Source organism: Zeus faber (assembly GCF_960531495.2).
Source record: "Zeus faber genome assembly, chromosome: 7".
Taxonomy (NCBI): domain Eukaryota; kingdom Metazoa; phylum Chordata; class Actinopteri; order Zeiformes; family Zeidae; genus Zeus; species Zeus faber.
This window is the reverse complement of record NC_137203.1, coordinates 31,381,455-31,402,591: the sequence shown is the minus strand read 5'-3', so window position 1 is coordinate 31,402,591 and position 21,137 is coordinate 31,381,455. Positions and strand designations below refer to the sequence as shown.

The 21,137-nt window shown below is 42.2% G+C and overlaps 1 protein-coding gene across 1 annotated transcript; it reads right to left on the bottom strand.

The window, feature by feature from the left end:
• Nucleotides 1-6,627: 6,627 nt before the first annotated feature.
• LOC307233114 (folylpolyglutamate synthase, mitochondrial-like) lies at nucleotides 6,628-20,648 on the bottom strand (the record flags this gene model as incomplete). The annotated part of the gene is made up of 14 exons (XM_080004327.1): nucleotides 6,628-6,941; nucleotides 7,746-7,809; nucleotides 8,021-8,096; nucleotides 8,962-9,109; nucleotides 13,039-13,195; nucleotides 13,306-13,383; nucleotides 13,966-14,068; nucleotides 14,204-14,265; nucleotides 14,411-14,488; nucleotides 14,575-14,689; nucleotides 15,169-15,233; nucleotides 15,866-15,919; nucleotides 16,042-16,170; nucleotides 20,601-20,648. 14 exons carry the CDS (start codon nucleotides 20,646-20,648, stop codon nucleotides 6,628-6,630), a joined length of 1,491 nt encoding a protein of 496 aa, XP_079860453.1.
• Between the last annotated feature and the right edge of the window lie 489 nt (nucleotides 20,649-21,137).

Below are 21,137 nucleotides of genomic sequence, written 5' to 3'. Positions count from 1 at the left end.
AGGCCAGACACGAGATGCACCTTCATCTGAGTACAAGGATTGGAATCTCGAGGTGGGGGTGGGGTGACTTATCATTTTTGCTTCTTCTGAAGTTCCCCTGTTTGTTCTACCAGATCTCATTTACACCACAAAACCCTATAAAGTCTATAGAGTAAAATCTTCTTTCTTTCAGAGGGGTCAGTACTAGTACACCGGCAGGCCACCTGTCTCAAAATTCTTCAAGCAAATAAAGTGGTAAGACCTTTTCAACTCCGACACCCAGAGATATTCCTTATCGGGTTGATTTTTCTTTTCTTTTGAAGGAGAATTGTCCCGACAGACATTCTTTTTCGCTGCATCACCATCTCTAGTGGCTGTTTTGTCCCCTGAGAAGTACATTAAATGGATTAAATCCGGTAAGGTGCGATGATTTTCATAGATCTATTTGTCCATTCAGGACCAGACAATCCATGATAGCTTGTCAGCATCTATTTAAGGGGGCGGGCAAAAAAAACCCTCTCCAGATTAGCATTAACAAGCATTAACCACCAATCTGTTCACACAAGTTGTGTATCTGAGGCTTACCTGCAGCATCTACAATATGGTGGGGGCTTCTGTGAAAGGAATCTGCTTTAAGCTTAGTGGTCTATGGGCAAACAATCATCAACATGAGGCAGCTCTGCACTCACACGCACACACACACACACACACACACACACACACACACACACACACACCCACACACACACCCACACACATATGCATGCTCGATCACATCATGTAATGCATTACGCTTCAGGCCTTGAAGTTCACAAATTCTGAGCGGAAGCCAACACGATCTCCACCAAATGGAAATTTTCCTTTTAAATCTAACCAGCGCTATTATCTCTCTCCTTCCTGAATCGCCCCACTATCAGCGCATCCGTCAAATGGAAGATATCTGGGCGACCCCTGTTATCATGTGGCAGCATGAAAGAGAGAGAGTTGAAGCCTTCAGAGAAAACAGGGGAGGAAGGGATTTATTGTTTTCTTTGTTTGGGAAGGTTAGAGATTGGTGGCCTAAGTCCTCGCCTGCTGTGGGAACGGCTGGCTGAAGTGTCTCTCCTCTCCTTTCCTCAAAGCACTGATGCAGCGCAGTGGCGCGCATCTCATGCCAAGGGCGAGATGGAGTTTTAGCGCAGGCAAAAGTGTCATTATTCAAATTCATCGTATTCATCAGTTCTAGCCAGAATAGCAGCTGCAGCACAAGTTTCACCCTGAGCGAGGTCCATTCATAGCGACAGAAGGTTCGACTCTTTTTTGGAGATTCAGTTCTCGGTGGCTTACTCAGTCAAAGGGTCCTTTCATTTTCGCGTTCATTACCTTCAGTTGGTGAAAAGCACGGTGAGGAAGGGAGGACGTCCAGTGAACAATGAACAATGAACGAGAGTCAGTAGAGTCATTTGGCTCTGAGTTGTGAATGGAATTCTCACAAGAATCATTTCATGGGATATATTTTGGAGGAGTGCAAAGAGTATATCAGACAAATTAAATATTAATTGTGCCAAATGCCTTTGCCTTTTTCGACTTGGACTACTCCTTCATAATTATTTCCAGTTTGTGAATTGAAGATTTACTTTATTGGCGGATTGACTCCGACTCCCGAATCATTTAAAAGATTTGTTCACTATGAACAAATCAAGTCTTGCATCACTACTAGTGGGCCACAGTAATAAGCACAGCTATGCATTTTCCTTATGCTATTAGTGGTTGAAAGGATAGTGGTGTGCCGTAGAATTATCTCATTGTGAAAAGTGTGACATAAAAGAAAAAATGTTGGGAAACACCTAATTAGACAACAGTTGCGGTCCTGTGTGAGTGTGTGTGAAGGAAAGAAGAGAACACTTTCTGAGGAAACACCACTGGTGGTATTTTACAACGGGTGGTCATAGCGAGAGTGTGCTGGTTAACATGCCGCCCACGCTTATTCTGCCATTGAATGGTAATTGAGTTTTTTATTGCACTCCATCATTGGCTGTGATGATGCAAGATCTATTAACACCTTAACCACAGCCACAGCCACAAGTGGGTGCGACCCTTTCACCATTTTCTAATGGGTGTAACAAAGGCCGGTATGTGAAACACGAGAAAAATTTTGCACATCAATTAAACAAGAAAGCGTAGGCTATGAGATCGCCTTGTGCCTTACATGGTCAAGAAGTAAGACTATGGTTGAGGATGCAGTATGTTCGTGGCCTTGATATATGCAGGGGATGGACAAAATCGTGGAAGGACCGCGTAACCGCGATTTTCAGGTGCCCCGGTCACAAACTGCTGAACGAACTAATGAATCATGGGGAGCATTCTAAAAAAAGGCAGCATATGCCAAACATAGACAAACTGAATCAGCGAAGAGGTTTCCGTGGTTGCAAGTCGAAGCTCACCGACAGGGCGTGAAAAAGTGGGGACTCAACAATTACTACAAAATTGTATCAGCACCTCTGGGACCGGGAATTTCACAAAGATGGAGCTTGTGGCAGAGCGAGCGTCATCTTCCATCATATTTCCTATATCCGGAAGGGTTTAAAACCAAAGAACGCCTTCAACCCACAATGACGGGTTGCGGGTTGAAGGCGTTGTCAACCGTTTAACTTGTGGCGGTGGGGGATCGGTAACGGCATGAGCAGGCATCTTCTGGGTACAGAGAAGAGATTCAACCGGATTCACTATCTGCATCCGCTTCGGCACAAGACGTTTCCCGTTTTCTCCGACAGCAGAAGGACTTGGGCACTGGGGGATTTATGAGACACTTTTCATGAAGTGCCAGACGGGGCGTTTGCTGGGGGGCACTTCCTCCTATATGCAAGAAAAAAACACACAACACTTTCATGAGAGCCAGTCAGCGAGCACTTTCCTCCCCAACCTCAAGGCGGAGTTGACAAACATACATTCCAAGTTGACCCGAAACAACTCTGACATCTGAAAGAGGTCCAAGTGCCTCGTGACCCCTTTAACTTCACAGGCTAATGGAACCCCCCCTCCCCCAATTTTACTCTGTCAACAAAGAATGCCAGTTAAACTCAGGGAGTGAGGCACTCAAACTTAATTCAGTCACCAATGCGTCGTTGCTTTTGTCTTTTGTCTGAAATGCACTGGACCGACCGCTGTGAATTTTTTTCAAAAAATGTCCATTGTTTTACTTGAGTCCCAAATTAACTCAGCACTCCGGTCATTAACAGGGAGGTTTTAATTCAACTTTAATACAATTGTGGTCAATGTGTCCCTGGGCCAAGTCACAGAACCTTTCATTTCCCCCCAATTCAATTCAATTTCAATTCATCAAACCATCCCTGCAGCAAAATAAGTGAAAAAAAATTGGTTTACAGAACACAAGGCTGTCTGGATGCTGACGAGTGACAAAAGCAGAAGCTTTGGTAATGAGAACATTGCACTTTACCTCCTTAAAGAAGATGAGTGGGTGGGGGGCTGGTCGGGGTCGGGGTCAGAATTGGCCGTAAGTGTGAGCGTAGCCGTAAGAGGATTCAGAGATGTAAACATCTTAAGGGGAAAAGCAGGAGTAATTTCTCCTCCAATACACGGGGATTTCACCCGACTCCAAGTCGTCATGGTCAATAGTCGCTGTGATCGCCACTAATGACTCCACTGCACCATTTCTAATACGTGATTATCGACGACTGCACTCACATGTGATTAGGAAAATAAAATAAAATAATCGCAGTATTTTGTTGACGATTACACCGTTTTTTGGGAACGGGGCTGTATCTGGGTTTAACAAATATATTGTACCGCTGACCTATTATTTATTTATGTTATTTTTGTATTTTTTTTATTTTACAGTGGAGGGTACTAAACAGTCTGTGGGTTCAATGTGGGAAAGCCTGAGGTACAGCCACAACACTAACCAGCTGACCTCAACCGTTTAACGATTTTTCCCTCTGGGGTGTATAGCGTGAAGAGATTGTCGGCCCTTTAATAATCGGCTTGTCCAACGACCCTTTGTCTGCATTCATCTTGATGAGGGGGGCTAATAAGGCAGAAGCGCAGTGCCCCCCTTAGCTTCGGTGGCCTCTAGAAACATTTCAGGTTGAACCCTATTGTCGTCGCTCCCTCCACCCCCCTCCACTCCCATCCAACTCCAAATGCTCAAGTAATGAAAGGGATTGACCGGAGCCTGGAGGAACCCGGCGGCCCCACTTCCTCCAGTCATCTTTTGAAGGTAAATCTAATGGCAGAATATTGCATTCCGTTTAGCTTTTAAGATTACGTCTGTCTGTAAGCGGGGGGTAAGGCAGACGTGATCTGCACACAGTCTGATGTTTTTCAGACTTCAATTTATTTATTTAATTTTTTTTTACCACAAACCTCTAGGGGTTCTACAGTTGACGGCAGGGACTCTCCAAATAATGTTATGTACCACTGGTAAGGCCACAGCTTAAGGCTAAAGATTTTTGAAATGATTTGGATGCTGTTTGCTGTTGTGGGTTTTACTCCAGGACCTTTGAAGGAAGGAAGCACAACAGGCCATTTTTGACCTTTCAAATAAAAACACAAAGACAAACTTTAATGTCTGTTTGTTGTCTTAATAAGCCACCAATTCATCAATCGTATCAATGTTTTTGTTTCATTTGCAACCAAATAAAATGGATGCTTATGGTGAAAAGTTAAAATGATGAAAGAAGTAAGAAGAAGTGGTTTCAAAGAAGAAGCATTGTTCATTAAACAACAGCTACTCACATTTTTGGAACTGCAGTGAGTCAGAATACATTGTGAGAATACAGCCATGATGTCTCTCGCACCCGGAGTGCAGGTGCCATGGGACCCGGGCCTGAGCGTGCAGTGGGTTCTGGACTCTGTCGCCCAGGAGGTCGAGCGCCAGAACCTGTCCTTTGCCTCCAGCATGAGTGGGGTGGTGGTGGTGCTCCTGAATGAGGAATTCTCTATGTGGCTTGACTAGTGGAGAGGCGCCTCTCACTGGATAGCCTGTTGGTGCAGGTATCGCCGCTGGAGCTGCCCTCCACCAGGGTAGTGATATCAGGGGTCCCCTGTTCATTTCTGAAAATGTCAGCCCACTGTAAGACCATCCTGCTCGGGTACAAAAACGAGGAGCTGACATAGGGCATATAAAGTCCGGGTGCCCGGCTCCCCAGAAGCCTGACAGCATGCTGCCGTGGAGCCGGTGCACCGTCCCGGACGGGGGCTCTGTCCCCTCTCCAGGCGTGTCCTGAGCGGGAGCTCTGTCTCTGCTCATGTGGCTCGGAGCCTGGCGCTCCCAGCGCGTCCGGGGACAATGCTCTTTCTCCATGCTCTTTCTCGGCTCCATCAGCGGAGGGATGGTGGATAGCGAAGTGTTGACTTTATTCTCGAAATTGTGACTTTAAACTCGGAATTCCGAGGCCCTTATACTATTTTGAAGAAGAGTTTTAGGGCCACTTGAAAGTCTAAATAACCTCTCGAGAATAAAGTCAGAACTTCGACCAGTTTCCACCACCACCCAGTCTCCCCGCCCTTCCCGGACAGAATCGGTCCCTTCTATTCACTGACAGAGCTGAGACACAGTCCCTGTCCACGGCTGTGCTTGGAGTGCCGGGCTCCGAGCCACACTAGCAAAGACAGAACCCCCGCTCCCAGACGGGCCCAGAGCCAGGGGTGGACCCCTGATATCACCACCCTGGTGGAGGGCGACACCAGGGGCGACACATGCACCAGTAGCACCAGGCCCAGTGGCCACCAGGGGCCCATCCCATTGGCTCCCAGCGATGTGGCACGCCGTTGCCCCTTTCATCCAAATAAAATAAAAAAGTGTGATTTTTATTTATTTTATATATAGGCTTTTTTATTTGACTAAATTCCAAACAAAACAAGCACCATGCACAATGGACCTTGCGAACGGACACCCCCCCTAGATAGATTGCGTAGAGCGGCCTCCAGAGCCCACTCCACGCTCACCACCGGGTTCCACGGCACCTGCATTCCATGGGCGAGGGACAGAGCCGGCGTCGGGCTTAATGCCATGAGGGCAAAACCTTTCATCGTTGTACTCTCACAATGAGATTTGACTTTAATCTCTGAATTCTGACTTTATAACCAAAACTGAATTTCAACTTTAAAGTCATAATTCCGAGTTTATTCTTGAAAGGTTATATTGACTTTTTTTCTTCGAAATATCGACATTAAACTCGGAATTCCGAGGTATTCTCACAACACAAGGGTCATTTTTTGCTAGGCCCTAATACTGTTACGTAGGCGCTTTATAAAGTTGAATCGTTTTTACTCATAATTTTTATCAACACGTGTGTAAGTATTTATGAAGTAATAGTGCTTTAACTCTAAAGTAACACACTCTCTTAAGATCCGAAGTCGAAGTCAAGATAAGATGATGAATGAGTGAATAAAGCGATGACACCTCATCATAGTCAACTATCAAGCATATTGTTTTAAATTAAATATATCAAACACTACTGAAAACTGAGAGCAATTTATACGTGTACGTGGCAATTTGCATCGTGATCGGTTACTGGAGCATATACGTGAAACGTCCCTGTTCCCAATAACATAAATAAACCCCTCTAAAGTTCACCTCCATTATATTTCACTTCTTTAACAAAAAAAAGCTGTATTCGGATCATCACACTCCCACAGGAAGATCCGTCATGAAGACAGGGAGAAATGCAGGAGTTCGAGCGCCCCTCCGACCAGATGCAGGCTCCCGGTCACCAGAACAGAGGTGCGGGCCGCTCCTTCTCCCGCTGACCGGGGTAGACCGGGCCCTGTTCCCTGGCCGATCCACTGGAGGGCGCTGTGGATGCAGGGGAAGACCAGGCTGCGGCTCCCCGAGTGGGCCACCAGGGGGCAGTGATGCGGTACTTGTTGGTGGTGACGCGGGTGCGGAGATAGTGCTCCACCCGTCAGGCGCAGCCAGCTGCTCTGGTTGTCAAGGCAACGGCGTCCTGTGTCCTGGCGGGCTTGGAAATAATAGCAGGTAGAAGAAACAGGTGGTAAACAGGTGGACATTCTGTATAAATGTTACTATCATTATTATGATTATTTATTTATCATTTATTATTTATCATTATTATTATTATTATTGTTATCATTATTATTATTATTATTATCATTATCATTATTATTATTATTATTATCATTATTATTATCATTATTATTATTATTATTATTGTTATCATTATTATTATTATTATTATTATCATTATTATTATTATTATTATTATTATTATTATTATTATTATCATTATTATTATTATTATTATCATTATTATTATCATTATTATTATTATTATTATTGTTATCATTATTATTATTATTATTATCATTATCATTATTATTATTATTATTATCATTATTATTATCATTATTATTATTATTATTATTGTTATCATTATTATTATTATTATTATTATCATTATTATTATTATTATTATTATTATTATTATTATTATTGTTGTTGTTGTATTAAGATTTCTCTAGGTCGTATTGTAATTCATTTAATATTTAATGTTTTAACATCCATGCTATATTGTTATTTATTGTACTTCATTTATTATGCTAATGTCTTCGAAAATTGAACACATAAAATTTAAATTCATTGAATGTATCTTCTTTTGTAGAAGCAATCATCCAACCGTTGTTGGTTAATACAATTTCTAATAAATTAACATTTCTATGTTTTCTTTGATGATTTGGCCCTCAAAACAAGAAAATAGATAAATTAAAAGGTTTAGACATCAGTCTACACTTTTAGTCCATCTCACCTTTATCTTTAGCCGGTGTTTCTGTTATGTTGGGACAAAACGCTGCATAGTCAAACTGGCAGGGCTGTAAAGTCAAATAAAAGAGTTGGTTAAGTTAAGAGTATCTACGCACATACTCCTAACTTAACCGACCCTTTTATTTGACTTTAACCATTTGAGTCGAAACACTGACGCATACAGAGGGTTGTGTTATCTTCACAGGCTGATAAGAGTGGGTCAGAGGTTTGGCAAAGAAGCAGCAACTGTAGTGGCAGAGTTTTGGTGTCGCAACTCACAAGCAGAAGTTTGAGCAAGGGGGCAGGGTCCCTTTCCCCTGTTGTGTTGAACAGTAAGACTTTGACTCCGGGACCCCTGTTAAATAAAGCGAGGGAGTGTGAGAGGCAGATAGAGGAATGGAGTTTCTCAGAATGGGGAAAGAACATTACTGTTTTGAATAAGGGCAACATCACATTTTATTTAGAACTACTTTTTGCAGTTGCCAAACAGCGTAGCGTCGGCTACAGTCGATTCCCAGTGGGAAATGTCTCTTTCAAATTCTCAACTTGGCAAACCAATCTTTAAAAAGTCTTTAAGAACCATTTACAACCACTCCACGTCCATTGGATGACCCGTGGAATGTCAAGAGCACAGAATGTCAAGATCAGGGTGGGTGTTGAAGCGAGTATGTAACTGAACCAAATTTTAACATCATAAATATCAAGTTACCCTCAATTCACATGGGATTTTTTGTTTTGTACTCAAAATTGATCTAGGAAGTCAGGTCAGGAGGTATTTATCCTCAATACATGACGTTTGTTCCTCAATTACTTTGTTTGTTTGTGCAGTACAGTAGAACTTTGAACAGAGCTACAGTATTAATGCTTTTTACATTGTCTCAAAACACCTTTCACTCACAGTATGAACAGTAAACTTGAATTGAATTCATTTAATTTGGTCAGAAACAACTCTTAAAAAGGCATCTTCCCTAGGGAGCTCCAGAGGGAAAGATATAGTGTCCCTGCCTGCCTGAGGAGCACCATCATTTCTGGGCAACTCATCAAGTTTTCAATATTGAGTACTACTGACAGTAGACGACTCTTTTGCACTACAGCTGCGAATTGGCCTTGCAGCCACACAAAGCAGCTAGAAAGAGAAAAAAGCTGGTTTGGACGACAATGGTAGTTGCGGTATAAGTCTCCTTTAGATAAATTGGGTGACACTCTCTTTCTACCCGTACAGTGACTGGTCTTCCAACGCTGTTTCCTGCTCAAACCAGCGCACGCAGGCTTGCATGCTTTCTGCGTTGTGAGCCCCATCCAGGTAGTAAGTCACCGGGCCACACCTCATCACCTGGCTACGCCCCGGCCACTTTGTCTCCCGGAGACCTATCGGAGTTAGAGAGAGTTGGAGAAACAATTGTGGTGTGTAACGATATTTTAATAATTTCTGCAGCTACTTTATCCATACTGCCTGAGAGAATTACATTTTTTCACTTTCCATTCTTTCATGAGCTTGCAGTGCAGTGAGGTAGCTCTGAAGTACAAATGAAAAGGTAGCGATGGATAGAGCACTGCTAATTCTTTCAATTAATGTGTCCTTTACATCGTTATACAGCAGAATTTTAAGGCTAAGCTGGGTTCTACTTGGCAACCATAGCGTGGTTTAAGAATAGTGACTAAACCGAGAGGATTACTAAAATAAAAACTTAAAATTTCAATCTTTAAAAGCTCAATAAGTGACCTTGGACAATTGGCAAAATAGCTACCGTCAATTAAGCCATAGAAACTATACCAGCATTGCCACAGGTCGCTGGTCCTCCTTCACAAGGCGTCTAAAGATTCCAATGCCCCATAGGGCACGGTGAAGTGCACTTCACAGGGGATGTCGCAATGTCAAGTGGGGTTCCAAACCATTGGGCGCGGCAATGTCCACTCCAAAGTGGACTGTAAAGGGAACAAATCTGAAGTGCCTATCCGATGTTCACTTCAGAGGACATTTTACCCACTATGCATTGTGAGCCTGTTCACTTGGTAGTGCACTGTGCCAGGAAGGGCATAAGGACCCTTCATAGGGACCCTGTGAATTGGAATGCACCCGTACCCAACACTAACATTCAACTGTTTCACAGCTGAATGTTCTTCCATTCTTTTACAAACTCACATGAAACCATAACAATGTAACAGTGGACCGAACGGCATTGAGCTAAAATCAGACCTGGGCATTTTACGGCCTGCGGGTCAAATCGGGCCATTCAGGAGTCCCTGTCCGGCCCGCGTGAGGTCAATCGTAAATTAGAACATAAATGAAAAAGTATTTTATGCTGTGCAAGCAATACAACTGTGTTGCTTTTATTTTGGTAAGTGTGCCTTTTATTTTTAATTTACGTAAGGGCGCGCATGCGTGGGTGAACAGCTACAAGTGATGTTGGCCAGCTAGCCCTCAAAATGTCAGCTCACGCCAAAAAAAGAAAAAATGATACCGAAAGGCGCATTTTCAAGAAGACATGGACTGCTAAATATTTATTTACAGAAGTCGAAGGTAAAGCCGTGTGCTTAGTCTGTGGTACACAGGTCGCTGTGTTGACAGATTACAATTTGAATCACCACTATGTGACCAAACACGAGGAGAGATACAAGAACTTGTCTGATCAAGAAAGCAAGGGAGTGGGAGGCTTTGCTAACTAAGCTGCAAAACCAACAAGGAATTTTTACTCAACTTTGCACATCCAGAGATGCAGCTGCCCACAAAATCGCTAGAAAAAGTAAACAGTTTTCTGACGGAGAGTTTATTAAGGAGCGTTTGTTGGACTCTGCAGCACTAATGCCCAGAGAAAAACTGAGTATTTGAGAACGTGCCCCTCTCCCGACACACTGTAACGAGGAGGGTTGAGGACATTGCGGTAAATCTGGAGTTTCAGCTGAAGAACAGAGCGGTCAACTTTGACTCTTTTTCCCTGGCTTTGGATAAGAGCTGCGATGTACGTGACACTGCCCAGCTACTCATCTTCTTACGTGGGATAACTGCAGACTTCAAAATCACGAAGGAGCTGGCAGCCATACAGTCAATGAAAGGGACAGCAACTGGGAGTGATTTGTTCACGGAGGTAAATGCACGTTTGGACAAGTTGGGACCGAAATGGGACAAGCTGGCAGGTGTGACAACAGATGGTTGTCCAAATATATGGGGGGAAAAGGTTGGATTTTTGACGAGAATACAGGATAAAGTGACAGAAATTAACCCTGAGCAGATATTGACATTTTTACATTGTATTTATTTATTGGCCGCTTTTTGTATTTATTTATTGTATTTATACATCTGGAAGTGTTGTGTAAGTCAGTGTTAAAAATTAACCATGTTGTTGATGTTGTAACTAAAAAAGTTAACTTCATCAGGGCAAGAGCATTGAATCACAGACAGTTTGTTGCACTTTTGGAGAAAAATGAGACTGAACATCGTGACATAAGCTACCACACAGCTCTCAGCCTGGGCAAAGTGCTGAAAATTGTCTGGGAGAGAAAAGATTCATGAGTGCTGTGTAAAGAAAGGAAATGCCATCCCACAGCTTTCAGATGCAGACTGGATGGCAGACCTTGGTTTCGCTGTAGATGTGACTGCACGAATGAATGAACTAAATGTCAAACTGCAATGCAAGGGCCTTTTTGTGCATGAAATGTACAGCGCAGTGAAGACTTTCATTAAAAAGCTCCATCCATTTGCTGACACTGAAAGAAGCCACACCATCAGCTGACCACCTCCACAGGTACTCATCCATGTTAGAAGTACTGCATGGTGAGTTTTTAAGGCAATTTCAAGACTTTAAAACAGTTGAGAGTGAAATGCACATGGTTTCTTCTCCCTTCACCTGCAGTGTGAATAATGCACCCAGTGATGTAATAGACTAATTTCTGGCAGAGCACTTTAGATCAGTCTCACTGCTTGATTTTTACTCTTCCCTTAAAGAGGAGAACTTTCCACACATGAGGAGGCATGCTCAGAAGATTCTAGTCCTCTTTGGATCTACCTATGTATGTGAACAGACATTCTCAGTGATGAAGTTCAACAAATCCAGATACAGATCCTCTATCACTGATGATCACCTCTCAGCTGTCCTTGGCATATCCGCCTCAGACAATCAGACCGATTTCAATGCACTTGTTCAAGCCCAAGACAGACTGGATTTTTCCCACTGAACAAGTAAAATGTACTGAAAAACATTCAAATCACTTATTGCTTTTTGTATCAAGTTGACCAATTGCCTATCTTTAACATACTGCAAAACATTTTTTCAGTATGTGTGAAGATTACCATGATAAAAATAAAATGAAACACTGATGTAACGATTGTTTTTGTTTTTACTGTTTATTACTTCTATAGGAGTATTTTCCTATTTGACCTATACCACAATTTTATATATTTATATAAATATTTACAGAATATCCTTATTCTTCTGATTACCAGCAGCAGCTAATCAAAATATATAATTTACTGCTTTTTACAATGGGAGAAAATTAATATTTAGCAGAATTAAGTTCAAGTTATTGTTGGTTCTGCCCTCCAACACAGCTCAAGTTTCTCATGTGGCCCCTTGTAAAAATTAATGGCCCACCCCTGAGCTATATCCTGGTCAATTCATGCAACAAGTGAAAAACATATTACTTATTGTACCTTTAAGCATGGGTGGGCTAGGCTGGAAAGGAAAAGAAACGGATCTTGCTACGTTCTTCACTGTTGGAGTAGAGAGGCTGCCTTCTGCAAACATACAAAGAACTTTTAATTTTGCTTTCTTGTGCAACCATGTTCAGTATTCTTAATGTTCTACCCCAAAGGAATAATCAAATTTCTGTGTTTTACAGTGTGGTCTGGTGTGTGGATGGGATGGTTTAAGCAGCCACACCTGACCTGGATCTAGGTGATTGGGTCAGGGTGGCTGCACACCAGTTGCTCATTGGTTGCGCTAACAAGCAGCAGGTTAAAACCCCCATCCACACAAACTCAGGATAGGAGCCCTGTCATGACATGTTCCACCTGCTCCTGGCTAATTCCACTTAGCCTGCTCTCTACAATAAAGTGATGCCATGCCAAGGAGGCTTGGGGATACAGTTATACAGAATCCCCAAGCCTCCTTGTTTCACCCTTGCCAGTGAGGGAAATGGAAAGTTCCATGAAATTTAGGGAATGGTTTGATTGATAAAATTGTTGTCTTTTGAAGGAACAGATTCCTCCTTTCAAAGGATCAACTATAAGAATGACAATAGATGCTGCTGATGCTGTATAAAGTCAGTTTTATGGAAGGAGCCATTCAAAACATACACACCGGGTTTAGTCTGGGCCTCCCAGCGCTGGAGCCAGCTGTTACTGAGCTGCAGGGCCAGGGAGGCATTCCGGCGTTGGTGCAACCCCGCCAGGCCAAGTTGAAGGGGCCCTTGCGAAGCCTCAAATTCCTCTAGCGCCGGACACACCAACAGAGGGCACTGCGTGGACAAAATTGACACAGTTACCATGCAGCCAATGTTAGCGCAGTAGGCGATCTTTAAGTCATAAGGCTAAAACCAACTGAGGTAGACACCCCGACCAGACTTACCCCAATTTCCTCCGCTCTGCTCTGGAGAACCCTCAACGGTTTCGGTGGTTGCTTATCAGTGAACGCAGGGACGCCCGGCTGGGTGCACATGCAGGTTATCGATTTGTTGGAGTGCATAAAGCGACAGCGTGGTCGCTTTATGCACTCCAACAAATCGATCTCTATCATTGTTGAATATATTGAGCATTGCATACAAAAAAAGGCTCAAAGCCCACAAGGACGTTTGGCTGACACAAACATGAACAGACATTTAAACTGTTCCTAAGTAAACGGTAATGGTTTATTTTAACTCTGCCATGAACAAACATGAATATCCTATACCATTCACTCATAGTAAAATAAATCAGCTAAATCTTAACTTAATACATTACTTTGTATTTTTGTTTCTTTCTTTTACACTTTTTAATATAATTCTATACATATTACATAAAAAAATATTAAATATATATCGAAAAATATATAATATAAAATGTATTATATATATAATATAATATACTCAACCAATGTTATATGCAGTTTAAATACACTGCAGTATATACACAGCAGTTTATTACTAGCATGTGAAGTGCACATGAAAACTTTAGCATGAAAAAAATGTTTGGGAACCCCTGGTCTAAGGTACAGATTGTCAATTATTTAACATTTTAAACCCTCTCTTACCTTAAATATCCCAGCCTTCTGCCAAGCTATCTTTTCAACAGTGTCGCCCAGCAAACTGGAGTGATCCAGGCCGAGTGATGTGATGCCGCACACCCACGATTTCCTGTGTCAAAATAAATGTCATATAGACACACTATTAAAAAACACATTATTTTATTTATATATATATATATATATATATATATATATATATATATATATATATATATATATAAAACTCCCTTCTTTTCAACATTACCTGAAAATGTTTGTGCAGTCATATTCCCCCCCAATGCCGACTTCGATGACAGCTACGTCCACCTGCCTTACACAGAAATACCGGTGAGAGAGGGGGTGATACATTGTGGTGTGTTATCACGAGGATGTGTATGCATGTGTTTTTCTGTGTGAGTGTGTGTATGTGTGTGTGTGTGTGTGTGTGTGTGTGTGTTGCCTGGGTTCTCACCTTCTCCTGCAAGAAGACATGGAAAGCCAGCAGAGTGAGGAACTGGAAATAGAATGGCATGCTGTCACCATGGACCTCCTGTGGATTATTCAAAAACATTTTAATAAGGCCTGGGTTAAAAAATGGTGAGCCTAGCCTCCAATTAAAATCCCCGTCCCACTAACTTTGGTGGCGTTTAGCCGCTGGTAGGCCTCCCAGAAGTACTTTGTGAAGAGTTCCTTGCTGATTGGCTGCCCGTTGATACGTATCCTCTCTCTGACATGAACCAGGTGAGGAGAGCTGTTGGAATGTCATAATTCCATGAAATTAACATATTGTCCTATTGTAATATTAAAAGGAAATATTACAAAATTTCTTGGGCAATATTTTTGGGAGTTCTATTTTAAATAATAATAATTTGAGTGGTTGTGGTCTGGTATTAACCTTTACAATGCCATATACAGTAGTGGAGCTCACTGATTAATTGGATTGTTGAACATACTGTATTGACAGATCTCATAAGAAACAGTCAGTATTGTTTAAAATTTACTGCAATTGTGATAAAAGACAAAACATATATAATTATATTGGCCAGCCTGACTGGTAAAGTAAGGTTTAAAGAATAAGTAGCACAACAAAGATCTCATAGAACATGGATCATTATCATCGGAATCTGTATAGTAAAATTCCTTTTAGAACTAAAATACTGCATATTTGCTATGCAATATCAATTCGCAGACTACAATATGCAGTGTGATTTGTGTGTTGTTTGCAAATACCTGAAAAATCCTGTTCTGAAGCCGCAATTGCGAAGAATAGCCTCTGTGAATGCGCAGGTAGATCCCTGGAAATAAAAAAAAAACATTCATCCCTGAGAGTGAAATTGGGGATGAACAGATTCCAATAAAATGGTATATTGTAATGGTATCAGACAATTTACAAACGTACTTTGACACATAGAACAATGCTCATGGTCTCAAATGAAGAAATATGTCAACCCTTAATAATAACAAAGATAATAACCCTTATTGGTATAGCACCTTTCATACACGACATGCAACTCAGCATGCTTTACATTAAAAGAAGGTCACCAAGTAGTAACAATGATAGCAAAACAAAGCAAACAAGCAAAGCAAACAAGCAAAGCAAACAAGCAAGCAAAATGCATTTAATAAAAATAGGTAACTATTAACTACCAATTTCAGATTTTGGTCATTAATTTGGACTTCGAAATTATACCTCTGTGAATGATTTACACAATTTCAAAGTTCAGCAGACAATTAAAATTGAACCAGCCAACGACCAAACTCATAATTACCGGCCAAGCAAGACTCATATGGGGTGCCGTTTGTAAAGTTCCACTGCTCAATAATAACCCACAAAAATGCACCACAATTTTCCCATCACTTTTTCACATATACATATAGATTTAAGAATTATATGTTAAATAAGATAGAATATAGGACTGGTTTGTACCTTGCCTTTAGTTCCCGTCACATGGATGGCTCTCAACTTGTCCAACTCCTCAACCTGAAAGTCCAAGAGCGATTGTAAACAAAATAAATTAGAAGGAAGGGATGGGCTTCACATAAGCGAAATAAACTGCAAGGAATTGTGAGGCACAGCGGTTGTCAGTCAGGATTGAACCTTACACTGTGACCCGTCCGCTGCAGGAACCCGTCCATGGCCTGGAGGTGCACTGCCGGGTTCTCCAGCCGCCGGCGCTGGCCCTCCAACACGGCTGAGCTGCCCTGCAATGTGCCGAGGACAACCACCGCGTCCTGTCACACACAGTTTAGTACAACAGTTTGCAGGATACGACTTTCTGCATTGGCCTGCCAAAAAGTTTCATATTGGCATATTCCTCTCGGCCACATCCACGTAAACAAATCAAACAAACAAAAAACAAGCAAACAAACAATCACACAAAACAAAACAAACAAAGGCAGCCCTATAAAACAAACATGGGGCACATGGGCTGAATCTATACAATTTAGTAAAACAAAAACATATGATCTGTAGTAAATTTTTGCTGAATGTACTAATGCCAAACAAAACTAACCACCAGACTGCAACATTACTCCCCAAATAAAGATACAATAGATACGCACATGGAAACTTTTGGTCCTCCGCAAGATCCCAGGCAGACGTTTTCCCATGGTAGCGGTTCTTCGGCCGTGCACTACCTATTTTGTTTGTTATGTCTACAATCATGAGATGCAAAGCAAGACGAGCCTATTTGTCTTTTCCCACTGCAGGTCTGTAAGACCATTGCCATTTGGATGCAGGCGGTCCACGATAAGAAACCGGTATGATCAGGTTTTCAGTGTGTTATTAACACTATTAACACCGCTGTGCCAGTTTACAGAGCCTCAGAAACCAGGTCAATGAGATGTGTCCTCTCATCTGTCCTAGAATTCAACTTGAAAAACATACACACTTCGTAGTCCATCAGCCTGATGTGAAATATCCAAACCCGCCAAGGTATAGAATGTCTTGCAAGTGAGAACCTCCGAACCCGCTTGATTAGTGTTCACATTCCAGAGATTGTGGTTTGCTTGTTCATATAAAACAGATTAAAAAAAATCTATAAATTTGAGCCATGTGGTCTGGGCCTGGGTGTTGGGCCAGGTCAGGACAATTTGGATTTAAAATATGAACTTTATTTGAATTTTCTTATTCAGAAAGGTGCATTTGTACACCAATGTGTGTTTGTGCATTAACAATCTGTCCTTTTATCTGTGAACGTGAACTTGTATGCTTTTGGTTGAAGACTCAAAAAGTGTATGGTGAGTTTGAGATTTAGGCAATAGGTCAATGGAGCGCTCTGCAGTCCTATAGGAATGCACACGTGTGTAAGAACATTTGGACATTCAGTCTCTTTGAAGTTAAAAAGCTGATCAGTTACAATAGGCACCAGATAGGTGCACCCAAAACAAAACAAAGTCAAATTATACCTAAAACAACAACAAAAAAATATAGGATAATAAAATCATGTCCGCCGACAAAACTCAGAAGAACGACACAACTAAGTATAGATACAACGACAACTATTTACTTGCTTGACCTTACAACATGTCTTTGTGAGACTTGCCTCACATCCTGTTGTTTAGCACATACTGTACAATCAATTAGTCATTAATAAGCCCATGAAGTGAAGCCGTTTTTCATTTAATCCCATTCCCATACATGTGGCACGAAAGCCTTTTTACACTTTTTTAAAAGATCCATTGGTTTTGTTGGTTTTTCTCCATGTGTCATCATGCAGTTTAAAGTCAGCAATTGTTCATTGCTCGTGTAATATTTTGATCATGGGTGATGAGGCTTTGCAGACCAATCGTCAAGTGCTTCCCGCTGGACCAACCAGGTGGCCGCTTTTTGAAACTACATTTAAACCAGAATCCAAGATGTCTGTGCCAAGAAGAGGACATTATGGCCAGACTTCCTTCAAAAGTACACATAAAAGGAATTAGAAACAATGTTTTATGCATCTCACGTCCATAAAGAAAGAAGAGGTAAAGTCAAGTCAAGTCAAGTCACACTTACAGAGCACATTTCATAGCAGGGAAACACAATGCGCTTTACAAAGAAATACAAAAAAGAAAGAGAGAACGTAGTTGTCAGCCGATCATTACAAAAGAATGCCCCTGAAACAACAGCAACAACAAAAGCAACAACAAAGACAACAAAAACAACAATAAAAGCAACTCCAACCACAGTGGCAGCAACAGCAACAGAAAACAACAACAGCAGCAACAACAGCCACAGAAACAACAACAACGGCAGCAGCAACATCGACACCAGCAGCAACAACAGCAGCAGCAACGTACACGCAAAGACGTCACCGGAACCGGAAGTGGTGGCTCTCACCGGAATCGGAAAGGTCACTCAGGTTAGAGATGGTTAAGTTTAGGTATAAAGTTAGCAGCAGCAACGACAATACCAGTTAAGGTATAAGGTAAGCGGCACCAACAACAGCACCAGCAGCAACAGCAACAAAAACAGCAACAGCAACAGCACACAAGCAAAGACACTGGGACCAGAAGTGGTAGCTCTCACTGGAACGGAAATTTCAACTGTGCACCATCTCATCTTAATCCAGTCAGGGTTCTTTAATTAGCGACCCTAAGTTAAGGGTCAAGTTTTCAATCAGACCTCGGGAGGGAGATCCTTTTGACGCTCTCTCTCTGAAAACACACCCTTCTTATGATCCTCTCACTGTAATGTCACAACAGAAACAACCACAGCAACAGAAATAGCAGCAACATCAACACCAGCAGCAACAACAGCAAAAGCAAAGCAGGAGCAACAACAGCAACGCACACGCAAAGACCTCACCAGAACCGGAAGAGGTAGCTCTCACCGGAACCGGAAAAGTTACTCTGGTTAGAGATGTTAGAGATGTTGAGTTGAGGTACAAAGTTAGAGATACATATATAAATTAGGGTATAAGGTTAGAGATGGTTAAGTTTAGATATAAGTTTAGGGATTGTTATGTTTAGGTATAATGTTAGAGATGATTAGGTTAAGGAATAAGGTCAGAGATGGTTAAGTTTAGGTATAAGGTTAGCAGCACCAACAACACCACCAGCAGCAATGACAACACTAGTGGCTACTGTACCAGCAGCAACAATAGCAGCACCGAAAACTGCAGCAACAGCAGCAGCAACAGCAGCAGCAACAGCGCACAAGCGAAGATGTCACCAGAAGCTGTGGTAGCTCTCACTGGAACCAGAAATCTCATCTGTATTGAGTCAACAGTTCTCAGGGAAGCAACGCACAGAAAAGACGTCCCAGGAACCGGAAGTGGCAGCCCTCACCAGACACATAGATCCAGTCACAGTGGATGGTTAAGTTTAGGTATAAGGGTAGCAGCAGCAACGACAATACCAGCAGAAAAAATAGCAGCAACAGAAAACAGCAGCAGCAATAGCAGCAGCAACAGCGCACAAGCGAAGACGTCACCGGAACCGGAAGTGGTAGCTCTCACCGGAACCAGAAATCTCCTCATCTGTATTGAGTCAACAGCGTGTACCGTCTCATCTCAACGAAGTAACGCACAGCAAAGACGTCACCGTAACTGGAAGTGGTGTCCTCACCTGAAACGGAAATTTCAACTGTGTGTATTGTCTCATCTTAATCCAGTCACAGTCCTTTAATTAGCGTCCCTAAATTATGGGTCAAGTTTTTCATTCTGACCTCGGAGGGAGATCCTTTTAACTATCTCTCCGAAAACACAGGGGTAAAAGGGTTTTACACGCACACAATGGCATACATGCAGAAACAGCGTCAAAGCTAACGTTAAGAAAACTCCCTGCCTCGAATGGGCCGGCCGATTCGACTTGGTGGCCGTGGGAAAGGGAACTGTGACGTCGTCTGCAGCCAGTGCTTGACCACGCCCCTTTGTCCACACCAGTAGACTTGTCCAGGTTAAAACCGCTACCCAGATGCAGTCAGGAATTCCTCTTTCTCGCAAGCAACAGAAAATGTCTTTCTTTTGCCCTTGCCATAAAAGGCGTAGCAAAACCAGCTGCATGAGTGTGTGTGTGTGTGTGTGGTTTTTTTTTAATTCACATTTATAAAAATGTATATATCTTGACAAAAACTTCAGGATATTTTGCAGAACTTTTAACAAAATGTCCATAAGGGTGTTGTCTATGCAAAGACGCGTTTAAAAGGTAGTGCCCAAATGTGGGAACAAAAGTCACTTTCTAGCCACTTTTGCTTAGTTCACATTATGGGCTAGAGGCTGTGTACCACCCGCCCGACAAAGTGGTACGGGGATGGTGTGGTTTTAGCAGAAGAAGAATCTTTAATTGTCACGTGACACATGCATGCTTTGGATGGTGGCCGGTGAAATGTGGCCTCTGCTTTTGACCCATCCTGGCTTGTCCTTCCTCCAGGGGGGCAACATTTAACGACGCGCCCGGGCACTTGGTACCAAATGTCCATCGCTGGTGAGATGATGGGTGAATGTTTTTAGTGGGGGTCCTTACCGACGTTAGGTGGAGGAAACCATGTGAGCATGGGGAGAAAATGCAAACTCCACACAGAAAGGCCCCTTATCGGGAGATAACCAGCCGGAGCACTGTGGCAACAGCGCCCCAGGCGGGAATCAAACCCAGGACCTTCTTGCTGTGAGGCAGCAGTGCAACGCACGCTCCTGGGCTAATTCCAGCTGGCCCACTCTCTATAATAAACTGATGTTTACATCACCCATGTTCTGTGTCTCTGTGCTGGAGGTCCCTGAACACGCCATTTGGGTGGCACGTGGCAGGCGAAACTGCCACAAAGCGGTATTAGTGGATTCTAGTCTTAGAGACTAATCCGTAAAATCTGCGATCATATTTTAAAGAAGTAAATAGGCATGACTATTTTCAAACGGGTCCCTTGACCTTTCATTATCAAGATATCGGAATGAAATTGGGCTCATTGGGTAGGTTAGCTTCAGGGTCTTAAACAGACTGTTTTCAGCATGCAGTGATATATGTTATTTTTGCCTCTTTTCTTTCCCCTATTTCTGTACATTGTGGTACCTAAACTAAAACTAAACTAAACTAAAATTTCAAGATTGCCACGAATTCAATTATGCCAACCTTGTGGGTTCATTCTTCAAAAAAGCTTGAAGAATTAACTCCAAATGTAAAATAAATTGTGATGTGCTATCCAGAGTATAGATGATCATCTTATTTCGCTGGTGCAAATTTGCCGTTGCATTATAGAGCGCTATGTACTTACTACATGTATT